At 36.8% G+C, this 27,705-nt stretch overlaps 2 protein-coding genes across 3 annotated transcripts; one reads left to right on the top strand and one right to left on the bottom strand.

The window, feature by feature from the left end:
• The first annotated feature begins 81 nt into the window (after positions 1-81).
• On the top strand, positions 82-17,100 carry LOC106055923 (sperm-associated antigen 7 homolog). Of its 2 annotated transcripts, XM_056008640.1 has the most exons (7): positions 82-225; positions 8,727-8,794; positions 11,662-11,750; positions 14,006-14,090; positions 15,010-15,099; positions 15,441-15,594; positions 16,598-17,100. In XM_056008640.1, exons 1-7 carry the CDS (start codon positions 144-146, stop codon positions 16,711-16,713), a joined length of 684 nt encoding a protein of 227 aa, XP_055864615.1. In that variant the 5' UTR covers positions 82-143; the 3' UTR covers positions 16,714-17,100. The 2 variants fall into 2 exon arrangements, with proteins under 2 accessions (XP_055864615.1, XP_055864616.1); XM_056008641.1 differs by lacking the exons at positions 82-225; positions 8,727-8,794 and adding an exon at positions 10,705-10,851.
• Positions 17,101-17,241: 141 nt separating this feature from the next.
• On the bottom strand, positions 17,242-19,702 carry LOC106055950 (heat shock protein Hsp-12.2-like). Its single transcript, XM_013212455.2, has 3 exons — positions 19,100-19,702; positions 18,415-18,591; positions 17,242-17,723 (listed from the first exon to the last, which is right to left on the bottom strand). The coding sequence occupies exons 1-3, from the start codon at positions 19,241-19,243 to the stop codon at positions 17,601-17,603; spliced, it is 444 nt and encodes a 147-aa protein (XP_013067909.1). The 5' UTR covers positions 19,244-19,702; the 3' UTR covers positions 17,242-17,600.
• Positions 19,703-27,705: the final 8,003 nt, after the last annotated feature.

Raw genomic sequence — 27,705 nt, 5'->3', positions numbered from 1 at the left:
AGAGAAGCTAGGCACAATATGGGTTAAAAAAGATATACTGGTTACTTTTTTTTTTCTCTCTGGCTAATTGTATAGGTCATGACATCAATCTTTTCAAGGACTATAACTGTTGTCAAATAATAAGTTTACTAGACTACCATAAAATGGCAGATTTACTTGGTTCGATTTTGGGGTCAATGGAAAAGCCCCCATCAATAGGAACAGATGAAAGAAAAAAAGCTAAAGGTTAAAAAATCATCAGATTTAGAAAACAAAATATAATCTAGGATAAGCATTTAGCTGATATAAATAGATCTAGACTCTAGATCTAGATCTACTTACAGTCTTACTACTTATAAATATAACTACTAATTGTAACTAATTACTACTTACTTAGTTAATTACTAGACTCTAGTAATTAACTAAGTAAGACTCTAGTCACTCTAGACTCTAGACTACTTATTCTAGTAGACTGAGACTCTACTAGATCTAGTACTAGACTAGAGTAACTAGACTAGTAGAATCTAGAAGATAGATCTACTTCTACTTTCTAGACTCTAGTAACTCTAGTAGATCTAGTAACTAGTTCATATTCATAGTAGATCTCTAGTTAGTTCTAGTACTTCTTCTCTACTGACTTTATATAGAAAATTTAAAGAAACTAATGCAGAAAGAGTTTACAAAAAGTATATAAAAATTAAACACTTAACCCAAAAAGTAAGCAGACAGCTGCAGAGTGAATACATTTAATAAACAATGTAATATCTAAAGATAACAACAAAAACCTATGGTCATACATTAAGTCTAAGAAAATGGAAACAACAGGCGTAGCGCCATTAAAAGATGAACATAACATAATACATAATGATAATGAAACTAAAGCAAACATTCTAAACAAATACTTTGCATCAGCATTCTCAGCCCCAGGAGACAAAGACATATTACTGAATTTGAACCAAGTAGACAACATAGAAGATATAGTAGTACAAGAAAATGGAATTCAAAAACTATTAGCCAACACCAAACCAAATAAAGCTTCTGGACCTGATGGTATTCCAGCTAGATTACTCAAAGAACTAAGTAATGAGCTAGCCCCAGTGTTCAAAATACTCTTTCAGGCTTCACTTAACCAGGGCAGAGTACCAAAGGACTGGAAAGAAGCTAATGTCACCCCCCTATTTAAAAAAGGAGAAAAATCTGACCCAGGAAACTACAGACCAGTATCACTTACCAGCATCACATGTAAAATCCTAGAACACATAATATGTAGCAACATCATAAACCACTTAGACATAATGTCCTCACACCATACCAACATGGCTTTAGGAAATATAGATCATGTGAAACACAACTAATAGGACTAATTGATGATTTTTCAGAAGGTTTAGATAATAGTGAACAAATAGATGCTATCTTACTAGATTTTTCTAAGGCTTTTGACAAAGTTCACCACCATAGTTTGCTTAAAAAATTAAAATATTTCGGCATTAATGGTCCACTGCATCAGTGGATTAAAGACTTTCTGATAGGGAGAGAACAAACTGTAATAATAAATGGCTCTAAATTAACACCGATAACAGTAAACTCAGGTGTACCTCAAGGAACAGTCTTGGGTCCACTACTATTTTTAATTTACATAAATGATTTACCAAATTGCATTACTTCAGGAACAAAAGTCAGATTATTTGCAGACGATTGCATAATATATAGAACAATAAAAACAACACAAGACACAGATATTTTACAAAGAGAATTAGATGAATTACAGAAATGGGAATCAAATTGGAGCATGTCTTTCCACCCAGAAAAATGTCAGTTGTTAAGAGTAACAAAAAAACTAAAACAAATTAATTCCACTTATCTTATTCATGGCAAACCAGTAACACAGACTAAAAACGCAAAATAACTAGGTGTTATAATAAATGAAAAACTGTCATGGAATCCACATATTGATGAAACTACAAAAAAATCAAACAAAGCATTAGGATTTATTAAAAGAAATTTCTATAAATCAAATAAGAACATAAGACTAAAATGTTATTTAACCTTGGTTAGGCCAATAATAGAATATGCATCCTCTGTTTGGGACCCCTCAACTCAAGAAAACATTAAGAAACTAGAACAGACACAAAATAGAGCAGTGCGATTCATAACAAACGAATATTCACATTTGACTAGAGTAACACTTTTAGTAAAATCACTAAATTTAGAAAGCCTTCAGGACAGAAGGCTCAAAAGTAAAGTAGCAATAATACATAAAACACTGAACCATAATCTTCAAATACAAAAACAAAATTTAATAAAATACTCTGAAAGACACAAAGATAAAGGCACATTCCTCGTCCCATATGCTAGGACAAATTTGTACAAATACTCCTTCTTCCCTAGTGCTATTAGAGCATGGAATGGGTTGCCTGAGCTAGCCAGGAAAACCAGTGACTTGGCAGAATTTAAGTCATTGGTTAATATGCATGACTAAATGCATGACGCGTAGGACGTAATCATCTTCTTTTTTGAAGTAACGTCTGTATTATATAAGATAAGATAAGATGACTAGCTACCTCTCTTAACTCTTATACTTATGACTTATTATATACTACTCCTGATTTCTCCTCGAGGTTGTCTCCTGAAGCCTCAGTACCGCAAGGCAGCGGGGGTTTGAAGTCAGAGTACCCCTTAGGCGTTGGGAGTATCAGCTGCGAAATTCCCTCCGGCAGCTTCTGCAACTGAGTTGGTGCCAAATGTAATGCGATGCGTTCCTTTGGATCACATCAGCAAGGTCGAGAGAGGGATCATGACGCATGGGCCACCCATGACCCCTTTATCCAAGGCCCAGGAATGCGCCCCGGAGAGGAAACTCTGGTGCTGCTGCAAAGCGGCTAAAACAACACGGGAGACAACAGTTACGGGTTATAAGTCCAACTTGATTGGCGTAATGTATGGACGCCACGGGTTGTCTCTGACGGTGGGAGAGGTCTTCGCGCCTCACTGATCAGCTACCGCCCACCTCAACCTGGGCAGCCCCCAGTCAGTTAGGTGCTGATCCGCCACAGCCTGCCTGCTCTAATGGGTGCTTAGAGCTTAGTTTAAAACGACAAGTAGGCTGGAAACTTGCACCAAGCAACAAAAGAAGAAAAATTAAACTGAAAAAGAAAATCCCTGTCATGCGACTGGCCACTTGGAATGTCAGGACAATGTGTTCTGGTCTCACTGATGATCTAAGGCAGATCGACGATGCAAGGAAGACGGCAGTTATAAACAACGAGCTAAAAAGGCTACATATTGACATTGCAGCCCTGCAAGAAACCCGACTGGCCGAAAACGGCATGCTCCGCGAGACTGACTACACTTTCTTTTGGAAAGGGAAAGCACAGGATGAGACTCGAATACATGGTGTGGGCTTTGCTGTCAAGAACAGTCTTCTTCCCATGATAGTCCCTCCAGTTGGTGGCTCAGAACGGCTACTAAGCATAAGTATGATGACAGCATCTGGAAAAGTCACTCTAATTAGTGCCTATGCCCCCACACTAAGCTCGCTTCAGGAGGACAAAGACAAGTTCTATGAAGACCTCAAAGAAGCCATTGCAAACATTCCTCAAAAAGAACACATCCTTCTAGGTGACTTCAATGCCAGAGTAGGATCAGATCACACTACCTGGCCAGACTGTCTTGGGCTTTTTGGAATCGGAAAGATGACTGAGAACGGACAAAGACTGCTTGAATTCTGCACATACCATAAGCTCTGCATTACCAACACATACTTCAGAACAAAACCACAGCACTGTGTCTCATGGAGGCACCCTAGGTCTGGGCACTGGCACCAGCTGGATATGATACTGACACGAAAAAAGGACATTGGAAATATACTGCTGACACATAGCTACCAAAGCGCGGATTGTGATACTGATCATACTTTAGTGTCCTGCCGGACAAGACTGCTGCCAACTAAGATCCACACATCACAGGGAAAAAGAAAATCACGCCTGAATACCACTAGCACAAAAAATCCTGATCTTTGCACCGAATTTGAGAACAAATTAGAGGAAGCTTTTAAAAACTTCTCTGTGACTGAGGTAGAAAAAAGCTGGACGTTTATGCGTGATACAATCTACCAAACATCATCACTGGTCTTTGGAAACAAAACCAAGAAAAGTGAAGACTGGTTTGAAGCTAGTCTACCAGAAATGGAAACTGACACTATGAACAAGAGAGCAGCCATGCTAATCTACAAGAAGGATCCCACCCCAAGCAACTTAAAAAGGCTCAGAGCTGCACGTAACAATGCCCAAAGAGTAGCGAGACAATGTGCTAACAAATACTGGCAGGAGCTATGCGAAGATATTCAATCTTGTGCTGACTGTGGTAACATAAGAGGACTATATGAGGGCATGAGAAAAGCCTTTGGACCTCACACCAGCAAGTGTGCTCTGCTCAAGTCAAAAGATGGCTCAATCATTGATCGTGCGCTGCAAATGGAACGATGGGTTGAACACTATGCAGAACTCTACCAGATTGAAAACGCCATCTCACCAAATGCTGTTTCCAACTTCCCATCACTTCCAGTTTTGACGGAATTAGACGAAACGCCCTCAGTAAAGGAGCTGAGCATTGCCATTGACATGCTTGCACATGGGAAAACACCTGGAGGAGATGGCATACCTGCTGAAGTAATTCAGGCTGGAAAACATGCCCTAATCAAACCACTCCATGAACTGCTAAGCTTGTGCTGGGAACAAGGAATGGTCCCCCAGGAATTGAAAGACTCCAACATTGTTACAATTTATAAAAATAAAGGCGACCGCTCTGATTGTAACAATTACAGAGGCATCTCACTGCTTAGCATAGTCGGAAAGGCTTTTGCTAGAGTATTACTAAAGTGATTACAGATCCTGGCAGATCGTGTTTATCCAGAGTCGCAGTGTGGCTTTAGGGCAGGTAGATCTACAACAGATATGATTTTCTCTCTTCGGCAGCTACAGGAGAAGAGCAGAGAACAAAAGCAGCCCCTCTTCATAGCATTTATTGATTTGACCAAGGCCTTTGACCTTGTTAGCAGAAGCGGTCTGTTTGCTGTACTAGAGAGAATCGGCTGCCCGAATAAGTTAAGAAAACTAGTGTCAGCTTTTCACGAAAATATGCAGGGCACCGTTCAGTTTGAAAGTTCTTCCTCCAGGCCATTCTCCATTAAGAGCGGTGTAAAACAAGGATGTGTACTGGCCCCTACACTATTTGGCATCTTCTTCTCAGTTGTACTATCCAGTGCTTTTAAATCCCTGGAAGACGGAATATACATCCATAGCAGATCCGATGGAAGGCTCTTTAACCTAGCACGTCTTAAAGCCAAAACGAAAAGGCGTCGTATCTTGATAAGGGAGCTGCTGTTTGCCGATGACGCGGCACTCGTATCTCACTCACAAGGAGGTCTACAGAAGCTAGTGAACGCCTTAGCAGCTGCTTGTCAAGAGTTTAGCCTTACTATAAGTCTCTCCAAGACCGAAATCCTGGCACAAGACGTCGCAGAAATACCTATAATACAAATTGGGAACCACACCCTTTCAGTGGTGCAGGAATTTACCTACTTGGGTTCAACAATTGTCAGTAACCTAGACTTAGACATCGAGCTGACAAAAAGGATAGGAAAAGCTACCACAGCATTGGCAAAACTCTCCAAGCGCGTCTGGGGAAATGGTAAATTGACCACAGCGACCAAAATCCTAGTCTACAACGCCTGTGTTGTGAGCACTCTCCTTTATGGCAGTGAAAGCTGGTCAACATACATGTACCAAGAGCACAGATTGAATAGTTTCCACTTGCGCTGCCTGAGACGCATAATGGGCATCTCTTGGAGGGACCATGTCTCCAATCAGGAAGTTTTAAGATTAGCCAATATGAACAGCATGTATGCTCTCCTGACACAAAGAAGATTACGCTGGCTCGGACATGTCACCCGCATGCCAGATGGTAGAATCCCGAAAGATATCTTATATGCTGAGCTTGTGGAAGGAGTCAGACCCAAGGGCCGCCCAAGACTAACATATAGAGATGTCTGCAAGCGAGACATAAGAGCCTCAGGCATCAGCGAAAGTATGTGGGAAAACATAGCCAAAGACCGGAGTGCATGGAGACAGACTGTGCGTGCTGGGACAACCCTTGCTGAGAACAAAAGAATTGAAGCGGCTTTAATCAAGAGGGATAAAAAGAAAGCTGCCCTGTCTGCTAGCCCTAAATCAGAGGCATACACATGTACGAATTGTGGCAAAGTCTGCCGTTCTAGAATTGGCTTGATTAGCCACACCAGATTCTGCCCCGTCTCAAGATTAAGCCAAAACCAGTGACTCATTTGGGCGCATCCATTGCCTTTCGAGACAAAAGGAGCCATACATTATATACTAAAGACTAAAGTGACTTATACTAACTAGGACACTCTAGTTAACTCTACTAGATTTACATATAAATCTATACTATACTATAGAATATAGTCAATAGATTTTAGTATAGTCTAGTTTAAAAGTTTAGGCTGTCTAAGGCACGCTAAGGCTACCTTTATCTTACCTATCCCTTAGTCTGTTGGACCGTTAATGCACCAAGCAGGATTTGTTGACCATCTTTCTCCATTCCTCCCTGTCTTCTGCCTTGTTTAAAACCTCTATCAATGGTAGGCCCGTCCATTCTTTTATGTTGTCCTCCCATCGCTTTCTCTGTCTGCCTCTTCTTCTTTTTCCTGGTACTGTTCCCTGAAGAAAGGTATTTGCGAGCCCCCTGGATCTTGTAATATGGCCATATAATATATTTTAAGCTTTCTTTACAATAGTTAGCTATGGCTTTAACTTAGATCTATAATATATTATATACTTAGCTTCTAAAGATTATCTAGATCTAGTTAGTTACTTACTTACTTACTTAAGTCCTCCTGCGGCATTCGGCGCATTGGGCGGCAAGCTGTCTCCATAAAGATCTGCCATTGGCAATGTCTGAAGCCTCCTCCCACCTGGTGTCCACTGAGGTCCTCCATGAAGGTGTGGCGCCAAGTAATACCAGGACGTCCCTGTTTGCATTTTCCTCATATTTGCCTCCAATTCATCGCAACTCTTGGTATGAGTAGTTCATTTTGTTGTAGAACATGTCCCACAAACCTCATGCGACGCTTTGTGATAACCTCACTAAGTGTTCGACTCCCAGTCCGGATTTCCTTGTTTGAGATCCGATCTGGTTAACTAACTCCCAAAATACTCTTAGCCATTTTTGTTGAGCCACATTTAACCTTTTCTCAATTTTGACAGATGACTTCCATGTCTCACATGCATATGTTGCTGTTGGAATGATGATTGTGTTGAGAAGGTGTATTTTTGTCTCGAGCCCAATGGCTTGGCTTGTCCAAATTGGCTGTCTTTCCTATTTGGCATGCTACATCATGGTTGGCATCCCCATCATTTGTTATGATGCTGCCAAGGTACATGAACTTGTCCAGCTCTTCAAGCTTTGACTCGCCAAGTCTGACGGGGGCACCCTTTGCCTTATATCCCACTCGCAAAATTTTAGTCTTATCTAATTTTATGCGGAGGCCAATTTTGCGCTCCTCTTTATCTAGGCTCTTCGTCATTTCTTGTATGCATTTATTTGTAGCCCCAAGTTGTGCAACGTCATCAGCAAAGTCCAAGTCCGTCATTCGGTTTTGTTCACGCCATGGAATACCAAAGGCAGTCTGGTTCATTGCTCTTCTCATTATGTAGTTGATGGCTAGGAGGAAAAGGAAGGGAGATAAGATGCACCCCTGTCTCATACCTGTCTCGATGCCGAAAAACTTGGTTGTTCTTTCTTCTGTTTTAATGCAGCAATTAGACTGACTGTATATGTGTCATAGGATCTGGATGAATTTTTCTGGGATGCCATATTCTCTAACTATTTTCCATAGTGATTCTCGGTGGACAACATCAAACGCTTTCTTAAGGTTTACGAAACTGATCGTTAGCCATTGTTGGCACTCAAAACTTTGTTCTATGATATTTCAAAGAGCGAAGATCTGTTCTATGATCTACCTCTTCGGAAGCCTGCTTGTTCTTCTCTGAGCCTCTCATCTACAGACTGTTGAAGCCGCCTCAACAAAACAGAATAGAACCTTCCGGTCTTGTCTCTAGATCTATTAATTCTACTGAATTCTAGAGAACATGATTGAATGATGTCATAATGTCATGTAATAATATATTTATTCCATTGCTAGACTAGATTGCAGGGAGGGCAGGGAGGTCTAGAGTCCTTAGAGGCCTCCACAAGAAAGGGGCCTCCACAAAAGAAGAAAAAAATAAATATCCAAATTTCGATGGGTTAGAAACTATTAAAGATTTTTGTCTAAAGTTTCTTTTTGCATTTTTATGGTTGGCAAAAATATCGAGATAAGAAGGGTATGGTTGTAACATGTTCGGATTTAGAAAAACTAAAAAATATACACTTTTTAAACTAAAATATGTATATTAAATATTTTTAAAAAAGAAATTGAGATTAAATTTACAAGAACTCCCATTTTTTTCTTCTAAAATATAGCATGCTTTTAGATGTCAGTATTTTCATTCATAAATGGATCTTTATTCAAGCTTTCAAAAAATTGTAGGGGCCTCCACAAAAATCTTGTTCCATGATCACTACATTATTTAAATATGGCCCTGACTGGACTACATACTTTGCTGTGATCTGTGAGAGTTATTAATACACATAAATTCAAACAACCACTTTGTATTTCTGTTTTATTCCAGCTGAGAAAGCCCTGCAGGCTAAGCAACAAGAAGCAGAAAAGAAAATGCTTGATAATTTTAAACAAAAGGTAAATATTCTAAAATAAACACACACTTTTTCTTTGCTTTTTTCTTGAATGAAAGCTACTTCCGCTATCTCTAAAGGATCTAAGAATTGTTTGAGAAATCATGGGAAAAACTATTCATCTAAATTAGCTGTTTTCTTAATTACTATTCCCTAAACTAGAAATTTTCTCACTTCCTTTTACATACCCTCACTCTCACACACCCTTTCCATGTTTACACATACATACCTCCCTCACTCTCAAATACATATCAGTGACACACTTGCTTAGCTTTCTTGGCTGTCCATAAAATTAATACCCTTTCCATAATATGGCAAAGAACACACACGCACACACACACACACATATATATATATATATATATATATATATATATATATATATATTTATATATATATATATATATATACACATATTACATATCATACACCTTATTTATTCAGCTATGGGAAAGTTTGAATATTACGAAATGCCAAAAATTACCTTTTTATCCACCCTTCAGAGCAGCATTAGAAGCTATTGAGAGATACAGAAGGTTGGAGGACGACCATCCTAATAAATTTCTAACAGAGAGAAATAGGAAAAACAACCAAAAAAAGCAAAGGACTCTGATCCAACTTACTGACGAACTAGCCCTAAAACACCACCTACCCAATAACAGAAAAAAAATTACCAGATTTTCAAACATAACGCCCGGACTAAACTACAAACAACCAACCATCAAAACACATTTACTAAATAACACCTTAACAAAAGAATCAAATCCACTGGAGCTCAAAGTAGGCACGCTTGAAACAATTGAAAGCTATCAAAAAATAGCTATCCATATAGATACAGACGGATCAGCTTTCAAAGCCACCATCAATGCTGGTCTTGGTGCCTTCCTGGTCTTCTCTAAAAATAAACACTTTGAGATAAGCGCACCCTGTGGCGATTACTGCTCAAACTTTCAAGCCGAAATTGAGGTAATTACCATAGCACTACAGACAGTGGAAAACAAATTATATGAAGGATTGCATCCACCATCAGATATTGTTGTCTTTACAGACTCCCAATCTACTCTGCAAGCACTTAACACTTAACTTAACCTCAAACAGCCCAAGAGAGTTGACAACACTAATTGTGATAATCCATCAGATGATATCAAAATCAAATATCAATATCACACTACAGTGGATACCTGGACACATTGGCATCATGGGAAATGAAAAGGCAGATAAGCTATCAAAGGCAGGTTCATCTATGGAACAACCAGATAGACCTGTTAACTACCTCACCCTAAGGTAAATGTTATTCAACAATCACAAAGAGGAGTGGCTCAACCAATGGGCATCAGGAAACACAGGCAGAGCCATGTACAAAGGAATGACTAAGCCTAACAAACTGGACAGTATTAACACCCCACCACCACCCCACCCTGCAAAGAACAATCTACAATTTTCCAACTAAGAGCAGGGTACACACCACTATTAAATTACCATCTGAACAAAATAAACTCCACACAACTCCCCCTTTGCAGACACTGCGCCCACCCCTTTGAAACCGTAAACCATATCCTCTTTGAATGCCCCTCCTTAATCCATCTTAGGCAGACCCTACTTCCACTATAGCCCAACATAACCAACACCCTGTACGGCAGTGCTGAACAACTGAAGAAAACAACACACTTTTTTTCCTTGGCACAGTCTGCAAAAGAGCTCACAGCTCAGCAGCAATAAAGCTGGCTAAAAGAAGAAGAATCCACCCTTCATAACAAAACTCTATACCCTCCTCTAGAAAATTCAAATCAGTCGCTTTGGTCTCAGCTTAGTATTTGTTCAAATATGTGTTGCATTCTTTACAGATTTGTAATTCAATCTTTCCTTTCAAACTTGGACAAAACTGATTCTAACTTGCAGGTTTCAATATCTTAGCTGAGTAGAAGAAACTTTGAAAGAGTCTTGTAAACTTCATTTTTGTATGATTTCACCATTGTCATAACTCAACGGAATGATAGGAGGGATGAATCGATCATGAAATGGCCTTTGATAATGACGTATCAGCCAATCAACATCCAGAAAGTTTGTCGATGACATTTTTTTTTTTTTTTTTCAAATACTATACATACACATTTCATTAGGCCGACGCTGGAAAACCCATGGAGTAAAAAAATGTATTTTTCCTATTAATATTTCTTGAAAACCTGTGGTATAGTACTTCCACAAAAGTCTGACTCACGAAGGTCAAAGGACCACTGCACCTGTTATTTCATTTCAATTTTTTTTTGTTTTGTTACATAACAAATCTTCAGACCACTTTCTCTCTCCCCCCCCCCCCTCATGAAAACGATTTTTAAACCCCCACCTTTAGTCCTAACATTCCCTATATATCAGTATCCCATTCACATTATCATCACTTTGATGGAGATCACCCCAAATAAAACCTGACTCATGGAATAGAAACTATCGCTGCAAAGATTTGTTATAAATTAATTTTAAAAAAATTGCTGTAACAATAGACTCCCCCCCCCCCCCCCCCCCCCCCCCACCAGAGATGTCAGAGATGTCTAAATAAGGTTCGAGATAAAACGTATCCCTTTTATGAACCTTTTGACCTGGGGAAGGATTTTATCCCGTAGCCAGGATGAGGAATTGGCTCTTCACCAACTCCTCTATCTGGAGGCCCCCACTCCTTTCCCCAAAAATTGCTACTTTTTTTCTCCAATATCAAAAAAAAAGAATAAGTTTATTGGTCTTATTATTTTTATACTTTTTTTAATACTCCACTTTTGCCCCTGTCATATAACAACTGGAACAGCAAACTGTTTTTTTTTAAATTACTTAAGCAAATAAGTTTATTGGTCTTATTATTTTTATACTTTTTTATAACAGATACAGAAAAGGATACATGAATTTATTAAAGATGGCACACAAGAGAAACTGAAACTAGAGCCTATGGACAAAGTTTTAAGAGCCATTGTGTGAGTGAAGGGAAACAAACCATCTTATTGCTAGAAATATTTGGAGACATTAGAAATTCGATTTGACTAGTGCAAGCTGAAGCATTAAATGTGTTGTAATCATTAAAAATATTGATAAAATCATTACAAATAATAATGCACTGAAGCTAGATGCAACAAGCCATGGGGCAGCCTTGTACTAGAGCAGCGGTTCTCAACCTTTTTTGCTTGGCGACCCCCTTTTTACAATTCCTCACTATGCTGCGACCCCCCCCCCCCCACCCCCAACAGTAAATCTGATTTTCATTGCCAAAGCTTTATATTTAATCATGAAACAATATGTAATTATATTCTCTTTATAATATCTCTTTAAGATATGCATTTATTTATCTTACTATTTCTAATTCATATTATTCACATTGCATACACATGTGACGTTTTTCTGTATTTAGACATGATAATGAACAGGCTGTTATGCAAATAATGTATTATTGCAAATTGAAGAAGAAAATGCAACACAGACAAATTGGGACATGACTACAAACACTTGATCCAGATGTCTGTAATTGAGAAATTTTTCGCTGCATCTTTATTAATGAGTTCAATAAACTATTTCTGTTTCCTAAACATTTTCACTTTTGACTTTCATTGGAGTTCTGGCATGTGCAAATGGGATGTTAAGTAATTTGGAAAGTTTGATGAAATTTTGTCCGCAAAGCATTAGCAAATGGCATCACTGATAATTCGACTTAAATAACTTCGCTACAATTGACATACAAACTGATGGGGCAGGCAGAGGAAACATTTGTGAATGTCTTACGAGAGTGTCCAAATGCTGCGGGGAGACAACTGAAGGGTCACTTGAACTCCATGGGGGCTATGAGACACTACGTTCAACAACAGAATTTCTTACCAGAGCACTACGAGAGGCCCATGCTTTTCTACCCTACTACCATTAGAAGTTCATCCAAGGTTCATGTTGTCCAATATGTTATGCATTTCTATACAAAGTTTACGTATTAAAATTAAAATTTATGGATGCACTGTTCAACCTTTTTCAAAACGTACACATTTTGGTTCACATATTACAGATTTAACACCTTAGTATTTTAATAAGACACCATATATGAACTTTATAAGTGGCGAACCTTAAACTTCACTTATATCTTATTATTATTGACGATTAATAATGACTCTTGACCTTACGTACGACATACCAGAGCTTTACAACACGACCAGGCTTATGCATTAAGCGCATTTACTTAAACTGTTGAAATTTGTTCTGCTGCGACAATTAAAATGTTTGAAATGAATTCTGATTCTGCTGTCTGCTACATCTATCTTCGAATAACAATAAAAATAGTAATTTCCGTTGTTACAAAAACATGTATGTGTCAAGTTTTACATTTTAGATTAGGCCATACTTTCGATGGTCTTAAACGACCCCTGACAAATTGTCAATCGACCCCCAAGGGTGTCGCGACCCACAGGTTGAGAACCCCTGTACTAGAGGGTTGACTGGAGTTTTGAAGATATTGAATTCAGTTCCCAAATGGATTTTCAATTGAGATTTTTTATTTTCTTGATTCTTATTTGTAATTCATAATATTTGCATTATATTCTTAAATCATGCCCTAAAAGGACTAGGTCTTTGAAAATGGATGTAAATGATTCAATGTAACCAGTTTTGTACTTGTGATTATTTCAACTTTAAAATTTCTTCCTTGCTTGTTTAAAGAATCAGTGGAAAAGCAGAAGTTTTATATTTATATCATTCTTTACATATCAGTAATAACTCAAACAATTATTTCAATGTCATTACTAAAACTATCTTGTGGTTTCAACTTTCCTTGTATATTTCTGTAACATTTGTGATGGACTTCCAATTACCATAGTTGCTCAGAAACCCTGACCCTATAATCATATAGAGAAGTGCTGCCTCTGGGTTGGACAGTGATTTTGTTTCCAATTAGTGATGTGTGGCCGTATTTAGTGCCTTATGATGTTGCTTATAAAAGATAACAATACAGTACTGCTGAGTTAGACCTAAAATGTTGTTAAAGGCAAAGTAATGTGGTTCTAGGAATTGCATTTCAAAACTGTCTTCAGAAGAAAATTGATGCCTATTTTTTACTTCTACTTTCCAGGAAAATAACTTTCAATAAGTAATAGTAAACCAATAATTATTCTGTGGGGATGACTTTGTCTATTTATCATTTAAACAGATTAATTAAATGTTTTAATAATTATCTTTTCCATTTCATTAATGTATTCAGACATGATGTGGCTGAGGTAGCTGGCTTGGCTTCTTTTTCTTTTGGCCTTGAAGAAGATGATAGATATGTAATGCTATGGAAAAAGGTAACACTAATGGCTTTGTTCTTTTTAACATTCTTTGGAAAAATCATCATCAGTAGTTTGTATTTAGATCTTAGTGTGACTTTCCAATCAAGTTAAGTAGGTCGATTAATCTGCCTTTTTTTTTTTTTTTTTTTGCTAAAATTATTTATGACATGAATAATTTTTTTTTTATCCTATCAATCAAATATTGAATAACAAAGATATATTTAAAACTAAAAGTTTTGATTAGTTTTGGTCTCGCTTTGATACAAAAGCCAATAAAAATATTAACAAATTGATTGAACCAATTTGTATTTTTAACAATTCTAATTTCAGACATAGTGGATTTAAAATAATCCAACAACCAACCTTTGAAACATTCCCTTTCAATCTGTTACTAAAATAAATTATTAAATATGATTTAGCTTCAAATTGAAATTATTTTTTTGTACATATATTTTTTGTTATTGAATGGATTATGTAATAAATATTTATGATAACATGTATAATAGAAGAATGATAAAATAGAAATATTAATTCTACCTTTCTCTTTTTATTAACTATTGTGTGGTCAAAAATTGGAAAAAGGAATTAAAAAAAAAACAAACCAAAAAAAAACAACAACTGTTGACTTGATAGTTATTAACACTGAACAACACTTTTATTCCGATAGAGTAACTACAAACACTAGTCACTGGTTTATTGTCACCTTCAGAACAGGAAAACACAAGTGCTTGTACTCTTATAATGATAATTACAATACAGTATCTGAATACATAATAAAATATATACAATACAATTAGGTGCAATAGGTCTACATATTAAGATAAATATTTTCCAATGGCTTCAAAAAAGATTTACAAATTAAATTGACAGGAAATAAAGCTAATCAACATATGAAACTAGTTCCATATCTGTTTTTTTTGTTTTTTTTATAAAGGAATTTGCTCCATCAGATGAGGAGTTATTGGCATATAGAAAGGGCGAGGAGTGGGATCCAGAGAAAAATAAAGAATTACAAAGACAAAGAGTAAGTATTGAAAAAATGACCTTTTTATTATTTGAAAACAAAACTGGTTAGCTTAGCTGAGGTTTGTATCATTGGAAAACAAAACTAAATAAGCAGGTCATTCAAACACTTGTGTTATGGTCTGTTGTATTGGTTCTGATTTTTAAGTGTTATGTTTTTTTTTTAGGTAAGATATTTACTGTGGAAACTTAGACTGTATCACTGTAGAAACAAAAACATTGATAGAAGTTTTAATTTAGCTACTTAATTCTTCAAACTAGAACTTTGGGTTCAAAGATGAAAATAGGTTTACATTATGTTTCTTAAATTTAATATTATTTTGTTTACAACCACTTTCACAGGAATTAGAAGAACAGCTTGAAAAAGACAGAAAGTCTAATCCTTCCAAAGATACACCATCCTCAAACTACAGGGACAAGTACAAACACCTCATTGGGGATGAAGCAGCCAAAGAAGCAGCTAGGGGTCTAGTCTCCAACTCACAATATGGTTTTGGTAAGTTCATTTTTATTATGGACTATGCAAGGTAGCTGATTTATTCTTTTGTACTACTTATCAACTTAGTGTGTTGGTTACAAATATTAGCCTCCTTCACTGGTAAGACAACTATAGCTCATCTCCTAGCATTGGTTATTGTTGGAACTGCAGCTCTCCAGGCAGCTTTTTTTTTTACAAAATACTACACACATATATTTAGAAGTCTGAAAATTTGATTATTTCTATACTAATGTTTCAAATTTAGAACTCAAATGAGTTTTTGTATAAAGCTGTTTAGCACTAAGTAACAGCTCAACATACAGAACCACTCTTGAAATGATTAACCATTCATCCACCAGACATTTCAGTAGCATTTCTGATAAACCAAATGGTAAAGATTCCATCTAGGGATCCCTTTTTGGTTAATATTCTTTGTTAATTATTATTAAATACACCTAATTATTTGTTGTTGCTACTTGTAATTTAAATTTTGTAATGACCTAGAAAAAGAAAAATTTCATATTTGTTTAAATTATAGGAACACATCTGCAAAAGTGAATGAAATGGTCTTTCTCTATTACTTAAGGAGACTGTTTAAGCAAAGAAAAAGTCCTATTTCTGTCATCACCTTGGCTTAAAATATATGAACAGCTTTATTCTTTTTACTTTTTCAAATGCTAATTGTATACTTCAAAATATAAATTTTGTTTATTTTAAACATATATCTGCGTATCTTTCCTTTACCCATTTTTTCAAGAACTAGCTTTGTTAGACTGGATTTCTTTTTTTTTTTTTAACTGAAATTGTCTTTAAAATTGCACGTAAAAAGAATTTAAAATCTGACAGTGACTTTGACCTTCTCAGATAAGATTGACCTACATCATATGTTTTATCTTATCTTATATAAACAGTCGTTACTTCAAAAAAGAAGATGATTACGCCCTACGCATCATGCATTTAGTCATGCATATTAACCAATGACTTAATTTGTTTTATGTTCTTCATTATGTCCCTCTTTCAGTTCCTAGTAAGAATAAGCAAGACTCTAGAACTATAGAACAAGTGCTTGCCGATACCAGAGCAAGGAAGAAGCAGAAAGTTGAACACAACCCGTCACAATCATCAGATACCAATTAACCTTTGATCAGAATCTTAGTTAACTGTGAATGCCCTCATCGAATAATACAGCATGAATTTACTATACTAAATTATGTCAAATCTGTGTGTATGATTTATTTTCTAAATTTGCTATCCAACAAGAGCAATAATGGCATATCAAAGGTTACCAGAAAATGAGACATCAATTTGTAGTAAAAGTAAGACTGGTGATTGATAATACATGATGATGGTTTAAAATATAAATTTTTAAGCTTTTGAGTTATGAGAATGGTTTGAATGTCTGTATGTAATTGAAACATGTATATACATCATTTGTTGTAATGATTTTATATTTTTTTCAATGCATTGTATTTGTAAAAATGTAAAAGGAAAAAAAATAAAATTATAAAATAATTTTTTTAAAAATTTTCAAATTTTATATTTAATAAGTCAGCTTTTTTTTTTGTAGTGTTTAAACTCTTTTTTTTTAAATATCTTTTTTAAAATTTAATTCAAAATTTGAACTAAAATACAATAAAAAAAATAAAATAAAGGAAAACAGAGAGATAATTTTTATTTTTTTTTATTTAGACAAAATTTTAAAAAATTTTAACATACAAATATGTTATTTCATATTTATACAACATTGAGTAATCAATTAGAACTAGAATTTTAAAAAAGTTACTTAAAATCTAAGAAAAGGAATTTTAGTTATACATAAACAGCCTTCTTGAAAAAAAAAATTATGCATTACAAAGAGAAATAAATTACTGTTTATAATAAAGTAATAAAAATGCTTTTTAACACAATTCAATAAAAAATGATACATTAACAACAATTATTAACAGCATTTTCAATAGATGTACACATAATACTGAAAAATACATCATACTATGTGCATCTTAATACTTTGTACTTTTCCTTCTTCATCCTTTGTATTCAACAGCTATTGGAATTTCTTTAGGAGGTTCAATGGCTTTCTTGGCAACTCTGATGTTCAGAACGCCATTTGAATTCATTGTTGATGTCACTGACTTGGCATCTGTATCCTGGAAAAAAACAAAAACATAAGTAATACTTTATGTTTAAGCATAAACAATATCAGCTGTGTATCAAGCATTGACCTCTTTAGTCACAGGCAGAAGGGAAAAGATGACAATAAAATACCACAGAAACACAATTTGTACCAATGATATAGCTGATCTCATTGTAATTAAGATTTGTTAAAAAGTAATCTATATCTGCTTAACACCAAACAAGCATCCCTTTTTAAGGAAAGGACACTAATATAGCTACATAAATCTCTACAAATGTTCCCTCACTAATAGTGATATGTTCCATTCCAGGCCCATCTATGATTAGTGAACACTAAAATTCAAGTCTTTATAAATCTGCCTGACATTATAATAGACCCTATTACCATTCCCTTACTAACTACTTTAAGTGTTTATACAACTGTTAAACCCAGAAAGGTCATTTTAGAAATTTGATACATGAACTTTACATTGAAGATACAGCTACATTTTGTCGTAATACACAACTCATAAAATCTCAGCAAAACTGGAAAATAAAATTAAAAAAAAGGGAGAGAACCTGATTAATAGTTAAAATATTTTTTTTTTTGAGAAACCACAAAACAGTGAATCAAAAGCATTGAGGAAAGGCTCTGCATAAATCTATATTACTGTGCATACTCCAGATACTAAAATGGGACTTAAAAAAAAATCAAAGAAAACTTACTTCTGGCAATGCATAGGTTCTGATCATTTCACGAGAGACATATCCATGTTTGTCTTGCTTCTCTTCATGTTTGGCATGGACAGTGATTTTCTTATTGTCAGATGTAACCTTAACTTCTTCAGGTTTGTAATGATGCAAGTCAAGATTCACTCTGAATTCCTTGTCTGTGTTCTGAATCTGAAATAATAAAAAAAAAAATAAGTTATCGATTTAGATCTAAAAAAGAAGATACAGGTTCAAGTGAATGCTATTAAACCAATTGATTAACTTTCTAAGATGAGGACTTGCATGATTCTTGCAGGAGGCTTGAGTATTTAAGAAACAGATAGAGTCTAGTTTTAAACTACCGACTATATTTATTTACTTTTCTGTTTGACCCCAACACACATTGACTTGAATTTTATTATTAAATTATGTCTAGATGGCTTTAACTAAGTTTAACTTAGTTTCTAGATGATTTTTTTTGTTGTCCCTAGGTCAAGTATTCCAGATCAATAAAGTGTGGTGCAAAATCTATGATCTAATAATCTAATAATACTATCATGTCACTATACTGTGACTATACTATAGTAATAGTAGATCTGAATGCATTAAAATAATCTAAACTAACTAAAGTAAACCATTCTAGATCTCTAGAATCTCTATTATTTTGTCTTAGACTTAGTAGTCTAATTTATCTACTTACTTGTGAATCACCAAATCTTTCATTGAGATTTGCTAGAGCTCGATCTGCAAAGGTTGGTCTTGTAAACCAGGGATTGTTTATCATCTCATCTGCTAGTTGAAAGAGACCACTGTCATCAAAATATCTTGGAACAACTGCAAACATTTTCCTCTTTTTGAAATGGTTTCACCACTAACAAAATAAATATGAGAAATATTTTAAATAAATGTTCGTAGCTTGTACAAAATCAAGGCACGTATCACTGTATTTTGTCGCTCGAGGTTCAAGTCATCTGAATTCTTTCTCTGTGTGTACCAGCTTTTATAGAGAGATAGCAACTCTATGAAGTAAACAAGCAGAAAGTTCGACAATGTTCCTTTCATTGTTTCGCGTATTTGTTGTGATCGTACGTGAGCCGAGGCTCGACTCGACCTTTCTGGAAGATGCTATTTAGAAAACAAACAATCACTGATTAGATTTTGTTGTATAATTCTATGAATAATTAAATAGCTCGATTTTCTATGACAATTTCGCAAATAAACTAAAATTCTGTACACCATTTCTGTTTTCTTTTTAGTTTTAGTAGATCTATCATCTAATTCTAATGACGCCGCCATATTTTTTGTTTATAAATAGTTATCGATGTGACGTTCAGGAAAGGTCAATGGGAAAATGCGACGCCATTGGGTCTTAAAAAAAGTATCGCGAATTTAGTAGAAACTTCTAAATCATGGTCATTACTTGAAAAACATCAACAATAACAAAGTGGGGGTTTCCCAAACTGTAATAAACAAAAATTTAGATCCAAGACTAAGTAGATCTTGTTTAGAATGAATGCCCAAATTTTAAATAGCCGAGTCTAAAGGAAACTTTTTATTTAATAAAAAATATCAAGGATAATTACAGTCTGTATTCGTATAAGTTCATAAAGTAAAGACTAAACTAGATTATATTTTGATTTAGAATAAAATAGATCTACACTAGTGGAAATGATTTAAAAGTACACTAGTACCCTACAAAGCAACTAGGTCATTAGTTGCATTTTTTAAAACTCTTATTTAAAATAGACCATTAAAACAACTAGTAATAACTAACTAGTATGCTTTATATGATATGATATAGCGTGTATATATATAAATATATATATATATATATATATATATATATATATATTAATAATAATAATAATAATAAGCAGCTCATGGGAGTACCCGAGGGAAGGGGGGGGGGTTAAAGGTTCACCGCCCTTCCCCCCAAAATAAATTATTACCCACCCTGAAATATTTTAAACACTGGTTTATTTGTCTAACACTCGCTGAGCTCCATATATTGGATCTACGTGAATTTAAGCAACAGCCTAAGAAAAAGTAATTTCCAGGGGAAGGGGATTCAACGAAATCAAATTAACACTTAACAATTCCATAATTTAAGTGTAGCCATGGAGGAAGTCGAGGTTTAATTAAATTATTTGCACACATTAATCTGTTTTCTCACAAGTCGATGAGATCCATTAGGCTAATTAAGTAAAAATGCGTGAATTCGTGTCTATCTTTTCAAATGACAGTTATTAAGAGTGACAAAAAAAAATTAAAATAATTATTTTATTCATGGTAAACCAGTCACACAGAATAAGAACGCATTATATCTAGGTGTAATAATAAATGCAAAGTTCTCATAGAATCCATATAATGATGAAATTATTTAAAAAATCAAAGCAAAACATTTGGGTTTGTTGAAAGAAATTTTTACAAATCAAACAAGAACATAAAACTACAATAAAATGCTATTTAACTATATAGCTAGGCAAATACTAGATTATACATCCTCAGTTTGGGAGCCTTCAACTCAAGAATACACTAAGAAACTAGAATACAAAATAGAGCCGTGAGATTTATTTAAAAAAAAACAACACGAATATTCACATTTGATTAGAGTAACACCATAACTAAAATCACTAAACGTAGAGACACTTCAGGACAGAAGAATAAAAAGTAAAGAAGCTATAATACATAAAACATTGAACCATAATTTACTAATATAATAACAAAATCCTAATGAAATACTCAGAAAGACACAAAGATAGAGGCACATATCTTGTTCCATTCTTCTTCTTCTTCTAGCCTGCTTTTTGCTGCTGAGCTGTCAGCTCTTTTGCAGATTGTGCCCAGGAAAAATGGTGTGCTGTTTTCTTCAGTTGTTCAGCACTGCCGTACAGGGTGTTGGTTATGTTGGGCTGGAGTGGTAGTAGGGTCTGCCTAAGGTGGATTAGGAAGGGGTTACACTAAATCTTGTTCCATAGTCTAGTACAAATGCGTACAAGTACTCCATCTTCCAGAGAGAATTAGAGAATGGAATGCGAATGGATTGCTTGACTCAGCCAGGAAAACCAATGACTTGACAGAGTTTAAATCATTGATTAACATAGGCTACATATTGACAGATTAATATTAAAAGATTGACATATGAAATTAGGATGTATTTATCTTCTTTTTTGAAGTAACGTCTGTAATATATAAGACAGGACACACATACCAACATGTGTCGAGAATTGACTAAATGAATAAAACAATGAAGAAACTCCAGCTTATACTTTGAACACTTTAACAATGAAATGATACACTTGATATCCACAGTACCGTATTGAAGAATATAAACATTAGATTCTTCGCGTTCTGAAGATCTTTACACCCTGGTACAAACCTGCCACAGAACGACGGGTGATAGCAGCCCTCAGGGTTCAACCCCGGAACGTCCGAGGCCACCGAACGACAGTCCAGAGAGCATAGCAAACATTTGTGTGTGTACGTGTGTGTGTGTGCAAAGAAAAAACACTTTGTTAAAATTACTTCCGATTTGTTTGCCTTTGAAGCGTATTTTGAAAATACAAATAAGCATAGATTCATATGTCTGTATAATTTCTAATAAATAAACATATCAATATAAATAAATAAATAAATAAATAAATAATGGCAATGTCTTCGATTCCAAACATTAACTCTTTCTCTCCAAATTAACGATACCGTTGTTAATTTCATCACATTAACTTATTTTTTGTTTTATAAAAATTAATTTGTGCTAGACTCTATAGGCTATAAATAGAACTTGCATTCCCCTTTAATTCTATACCAAATAAAATATTTTTTTGATGACAAAGTTATTGATGTTTTAATCACAACAGGGAAGTGAGCTACACATGAGTGAAATGAACTATTCCGTTGGATCATGAAAAATAATAACGGAGAGAAAGAGTTAAGAATACGCGAACCTGCATATTTCTCCACATCTGATGCAGACAAACCCATTGTCCACAGGGGCTCCATTTAAGTGTTGAGGCCAAGAAGGAAGGAGCGCAGAGGTAGGCTAAAGAAATAAATTAATAAATTAATATAAATATATATATATATAAATAGTGCTGTAACTCCGCTCTCTCGCCACACTGATGGTGCGCATGAGAGCAACATTGAACACATGAGAAGACATGTTGATATAAGACAGGACTGTTGTGGATCCGGCTAATGTTATGGAAGTCTAAGCTGTCTTGACTAGAGAGAACGTCCTTTGTGCTATCTATGAACTGTGTTGAGGACCTGGGGCGGCTCTGGGAAGTGTGTCGGTGGTCTGTATTGGTATTTAGGTAGGAAATGACTGGTGTCACTTGAGATTAGGGGTGCACCGGATAGTCGCTCAAGCTCCGGCTTCTGCCGCATATTCGGCATTTTTTCACTATTCGGCTCCGGCCGAATATCACTACCGGATAGTAAACCGGATAGTAAAAAATACACCTATTTAATTTGCATAAACTTGACCTCGTTCCATTAATGTATGAATGTATTAATGCTTATATTAAAACAAAATAATGTGCTTAAAAATAGAGCCTTTATGAATATGCACCAAACATCGTTTATTATAAAGACAAGGCTTGTTAATATAAATAGAAATGAAACTTTACATCATAAATGCGCTTTACATACAGAGCAGCAATGGCTGGCACATTTTTTTTCAATTTGTTTTGACCTTTGAGTAGGTTAGTTAACATGTTAAAATGTTACATTCCTTGACTACGTCATGCTGACCAGACGTCTGTATAGCTGGGCGGGTATATCTCCAGAGGTAGAGATGAACAACTCCCACCCCCCTTTTATTAGTTTAGTCCATCACATTGAGTTTATTTTTAGACAGGTGACCACAAGTTTAATACGATGGACGTAGGTTTAATGTCAGGGTATTGACACTCTCTACAGGTCACACCTTTCGAGGGAACTGAGTTTGTTTACTTGGTAGTAAATCTTTATTAGGGGGCTGGACTACAAGAGCCACACCTCTACAAGGGTAACCATGTAGATTTCCAGAGGTCTAGATGAACAACACCCACCCTCTTTTATTTGTTTAGTCCATCACATTGAGTTCATTGATTGATATGTAAGCACTCTCTAGAAGTCACACGAGGGAACTAGGTTTGTTTAGGGCATACTTAGTAGTAAATCTTAATTAAGGGGGGGATGGACTTCAAGCCACCATCTACACGGATAACCGGACAAAGAGTTTGCTTATTTGGAGAAAAATCTGAATCACGTGGCTGGACTAGAGGCCACAAATTTTCAAGTGTGCCGAGTTATTTGAATATAAATCTCAATTAGTAAGCTGGACTAAAGATCACACACCTAGACGAGTGACCTTTAGCTACACATAACACAAACCGCGTTGGAGATACATTTATATTTATGATGGTAGGTAATATCCTATAATTGATTAGCCTACTCCACTGAATAGTGCCGAATGTCCAAAGGACGATAACCGCAATAAAATTTTGAGCACAATTCAGTCAGTGTAGTGCCTATGTGCCAAATAACCCTATATGGTAGCATATTACAGTATGTATAGGCTACCAGCGTCCACTTTATTGTCTATATCTAGCAATAACTTAAATGACCTAAAATAATATATATCTTATCTTATCATATTTTATAAATTACAGACGTACCTTCAAAAAAGAATACAGTTAGTTGTCATGGTAATTAGAGACTTAAACCCGATTAAGTAGTTGATTTTCCTGGCTGATTCAGGCAACCAATTCCATGATCTAATGGCATACTGCATAGGAGATCTCTGGTACGAATTTGTCATAGAATATGGATTAGGAAATGTAACTTTATCTTATGTATTTGTGAGTATTTTATTATGTTGTGTTTTTGTATTTGTAAGCTATGGCTCAGTGTTTTTATGTAATATTGATATTTTCCTTTTTAGTCTTCTGTCCTGAAAAGTCTATTTAGTAATTTTACTAATGCTGCTACTCTAATCTCACAGGTCTATTAGTTTCTCTATGTTTTCTTGACTTAAGGGGTCCCAAACAGTGAACGGATACTCTATTATTGGTTTAACCAAAGTTAAATAGCATTTTAGTTTCATGTTACTGTTTGAATTGTTAAAATGTATATAATTGAACCCCAATGCTGATTTATTTTAACAATCTCGTCAATATGAAGATTCTAGACCGGGAACCTAATTTATTCATATCTTGTCTACTTCTGCTAGCACCAATATCACTTGAACTTTTTTCCATTCAAAGGCCCTCATGGGAACTGCACTATTCAAAGATCTACATATGTATTTTTTATCGTTTAGCTACAAACAGCAGCAGATGTAGTGGCGTGCTGTACGTTTAGAGGATAGGGGTTTCTGGGTTTGGGGACACCGAGACCATTCTTTGAAATGACCCAAAAACCCAATTATTTTATTTTTGTTGGCGGGAGGGGGGATACAGAAGAAGAGAGGAGGAGGAAGACATTGTTTTACAATAAGCACAATATTGCAGTTAATACAATCTATAAATTAAACATTCCCTTCCAAAAAAAAAAGGGAACGCCCCTGTTTGATGCTCCGCAGCGAACGTAAGTATTATCTCTTCGTTGAATGGTTTATTTCACTCGGTAGTAATTTTTTAGGTCACCATTCATAGCCGATCAAACACACCCCCACACAGGTATGTGCTCAACAAAAACACTTTGTCTGCAGGTTTTAAACACTGGCTGGTTCACACAAAGCTTGTTTGATTCATTCGAAACACAGACATGTAGTCACGAAGCATTGGCAAGCCTGTCACTTCTCATGTACTGTTTTTGGACCTACGGCCTAGCAAGGCGAACTCAGGAGTTATATTATGTTACATTATAGTTACATGTTAAGTCTATATATTGTTATAAACCTGGTGGTGGCACAGATGGGGGTAGTGGTGTGAGTGTAGTCAGCCGACGCAAATCGCTCCAGGCCAGCGCTAGACGAGCGGTCAACCGTGACGAGTTACGACGATCGGCCGAGACGAGTTAACAACATGAAGGTTCGAGTTGGATCGGCGTCGTGAACAGAGCTCAGGAGCGTCCCAGAATGGTCGAGCGACGTTCTGTCCGGTTCTAGAAGGCCAGTAGGGACCCTATATAAAGAGCGGAGGTGTCGCAGTCAAGACGGTTCAGAAAGTGGGTTCACGACAGGAGTTCAGAACACGGTCGACTACAGCACAGTTCAACGGTGTGGTTCTGTACGGAGCATTACGACGGTTCAGTGCGGAGTATTGTCAAGTACAGTTGAGACGAACGGCGTCTTGATCTTGGTCTGTGATCGAGTCCGACACAACGAGCCCAAGTGTGTGAAGTCAGTCCCGAACTGTTGAACCCAGTGCAAGCCCGGAACGAGACGGAGAGGCCAGTGCAAGACTTGATACGGCGGAACGGTGTTATCGGAGAGATATTTGTTATCGCAGAGCTATTTGTACTGTTCTACGTGCTGCCAATTGTACAGTATTGGCTGTTATTTATGGACATTAAACCTTTACGTTATTTTGGAGCCCTGACTTGTCAAGTTCTTTAAGTTGGTGGTGTATGGTGCAGTTTGCAGAGAGCCTGGATAGTGAGATTCGTAACACTGGTGTCAGAAGTGGGATCGGATCGTATCGGATAGGAACGGATCTACTATGGCTCGTCTGAAACTGCTGTACGAACTCGAATTGAAAGAACTGAAGCGAGAGCTACGTGATCGAGGGCTGAAGACAAGTGGAAACAAAGAAACCTTAGAAGTTGGAGGAACTCTTGAGCTCAATGCTAGGAAACATCAATTCCAAGATAGATGCCATGGACACCAAGGTAGATGCCAAGATAGATGTCATTGTCTCGGGAATCAAAACCGAGTTAGTGGCTTTGAACCAACGCAGACCTGCTGTGGAGGAGAGAATCACCAATACTGATGTTTGTCCAGATGATAAAACCAGTGAGAGGAGCCTTGGTGGTGATCATGAGAACCCATTGAAACCTGACGAAGCCGTTGAGAGACATATGCAAGTCGAGAGATACCAGCCAGGTCCGGACCTAACAGACGTTGGTCCAGCTGCCAAGACTGGAGATGAAAGTCCTGATGGTGGTGAAGAGAATCCAAGGAAGCTTGACGTTGAAGTTGATGGACATTCGCACGATGAAAGTCATCGACCAGGTCTGAAACCAACAGGCGATTGTCCCGATACTGAGACGAGAGAGAGAGGTCCTGATGGTGGTGAAGAAAGCCGAATGGAGCCTGAAGCCGAAGACGAGGGACCTTTGCACGAGGAGTATTACCAACCTGCCCCACAAGCATGCCCTCCAGACAAGGCTGTAGATGATGACCTGTCCCACAATTCCCTGTCCTGTGGATTTGAAGCCTATCCCAGTCCTTCTTCGCAAAGCCCTATGAAGCCACCTCTTTGGTCAACAATCTTGGTAATCCCTGCCCTTACATCCTATACCTCTCCATGTGTCAAGTGGCTGTCCTCAGTACCGAACGACAAGAGAGCGATGATACCACAACGTCACTGCAACAAGAGGACGATCAACTGGAGGAAAAGAAGAAGGCGGCGTTTGCGTAGTCCAACGTGCATTGTGATTCTACCAAGAAATAACTGCAGCCACATGAAGACCAACTGGCGGAGAAGAAGAAGGCTACTTTTGTTGAGTGCAACATGGATGACGATGCGACAACGACATCGATGCAACCAGATGAAGGCTAACTGGAGGAGAAGAAGAAAACGTTTTCTGAATTCAACGTGGATGGCGATGAAAGCACGACGTCCATGCAACCAGGTGAAGGCCAATTGGAGGAGAAGAAGGAAGCGACCATTGCTGACTGCAACATGGATGGCTCCATCAAGCTCAAGAGGCAAGCCAACTGCCACTGATCGACCCCCGCCTGCAGCGATGAAACTTTACAGACAATGTCATGATGTTGATTCTGTCCGGGACGGACAGATCTAAGGAGGGGGCAGTGTTATAAACCTGGTGGTGGCACAGATGGGGGTAGTGGTGTGTGTGTAGTCAGCCGACGCAAATCGCTCCAGGCCAGCGCTTGACGAGCGGTCAACCGTGACGAGTTACGACGATCGGCCGAGACGAGTTAACAACATGAAGGTTCGAGTAGGATCGGCGTCGTGAACAGAGCTCAGGAGCGTCCCAGAATGGTCGAGCGACGTTCTGTCCGGTTCTAGAAGGCCAGTAGGGACCCTATATAAAGAGCGGAGGTGTCGCAGTCAAGACGGTTCAGAAAGTGGGTTCACGACAGGAGTTCAGAACACGGTCGACTACAGCACAGTTCAACGGTGTGGTTCTGTA

Source organism: Biomphalaria glabrata, chromosome 13, assembly GCF_947242115.1.
Source record: "Biomphalaria glabrata chromosome 13, xgBioGlab47.1, whole genome shotgun sequence".
NCBI classification, from domain to species: domain Eukaryota; kingdom Metazoa; phylum Mollusca; class Gastropoda; family Planorbidae; genus Biomphalaria; species Biomphalaria glabrata.
Note: the sequence above shows the minus strand (reverse complement) of the source record. Positions and strands in the feature narration are given on the sequence as shown.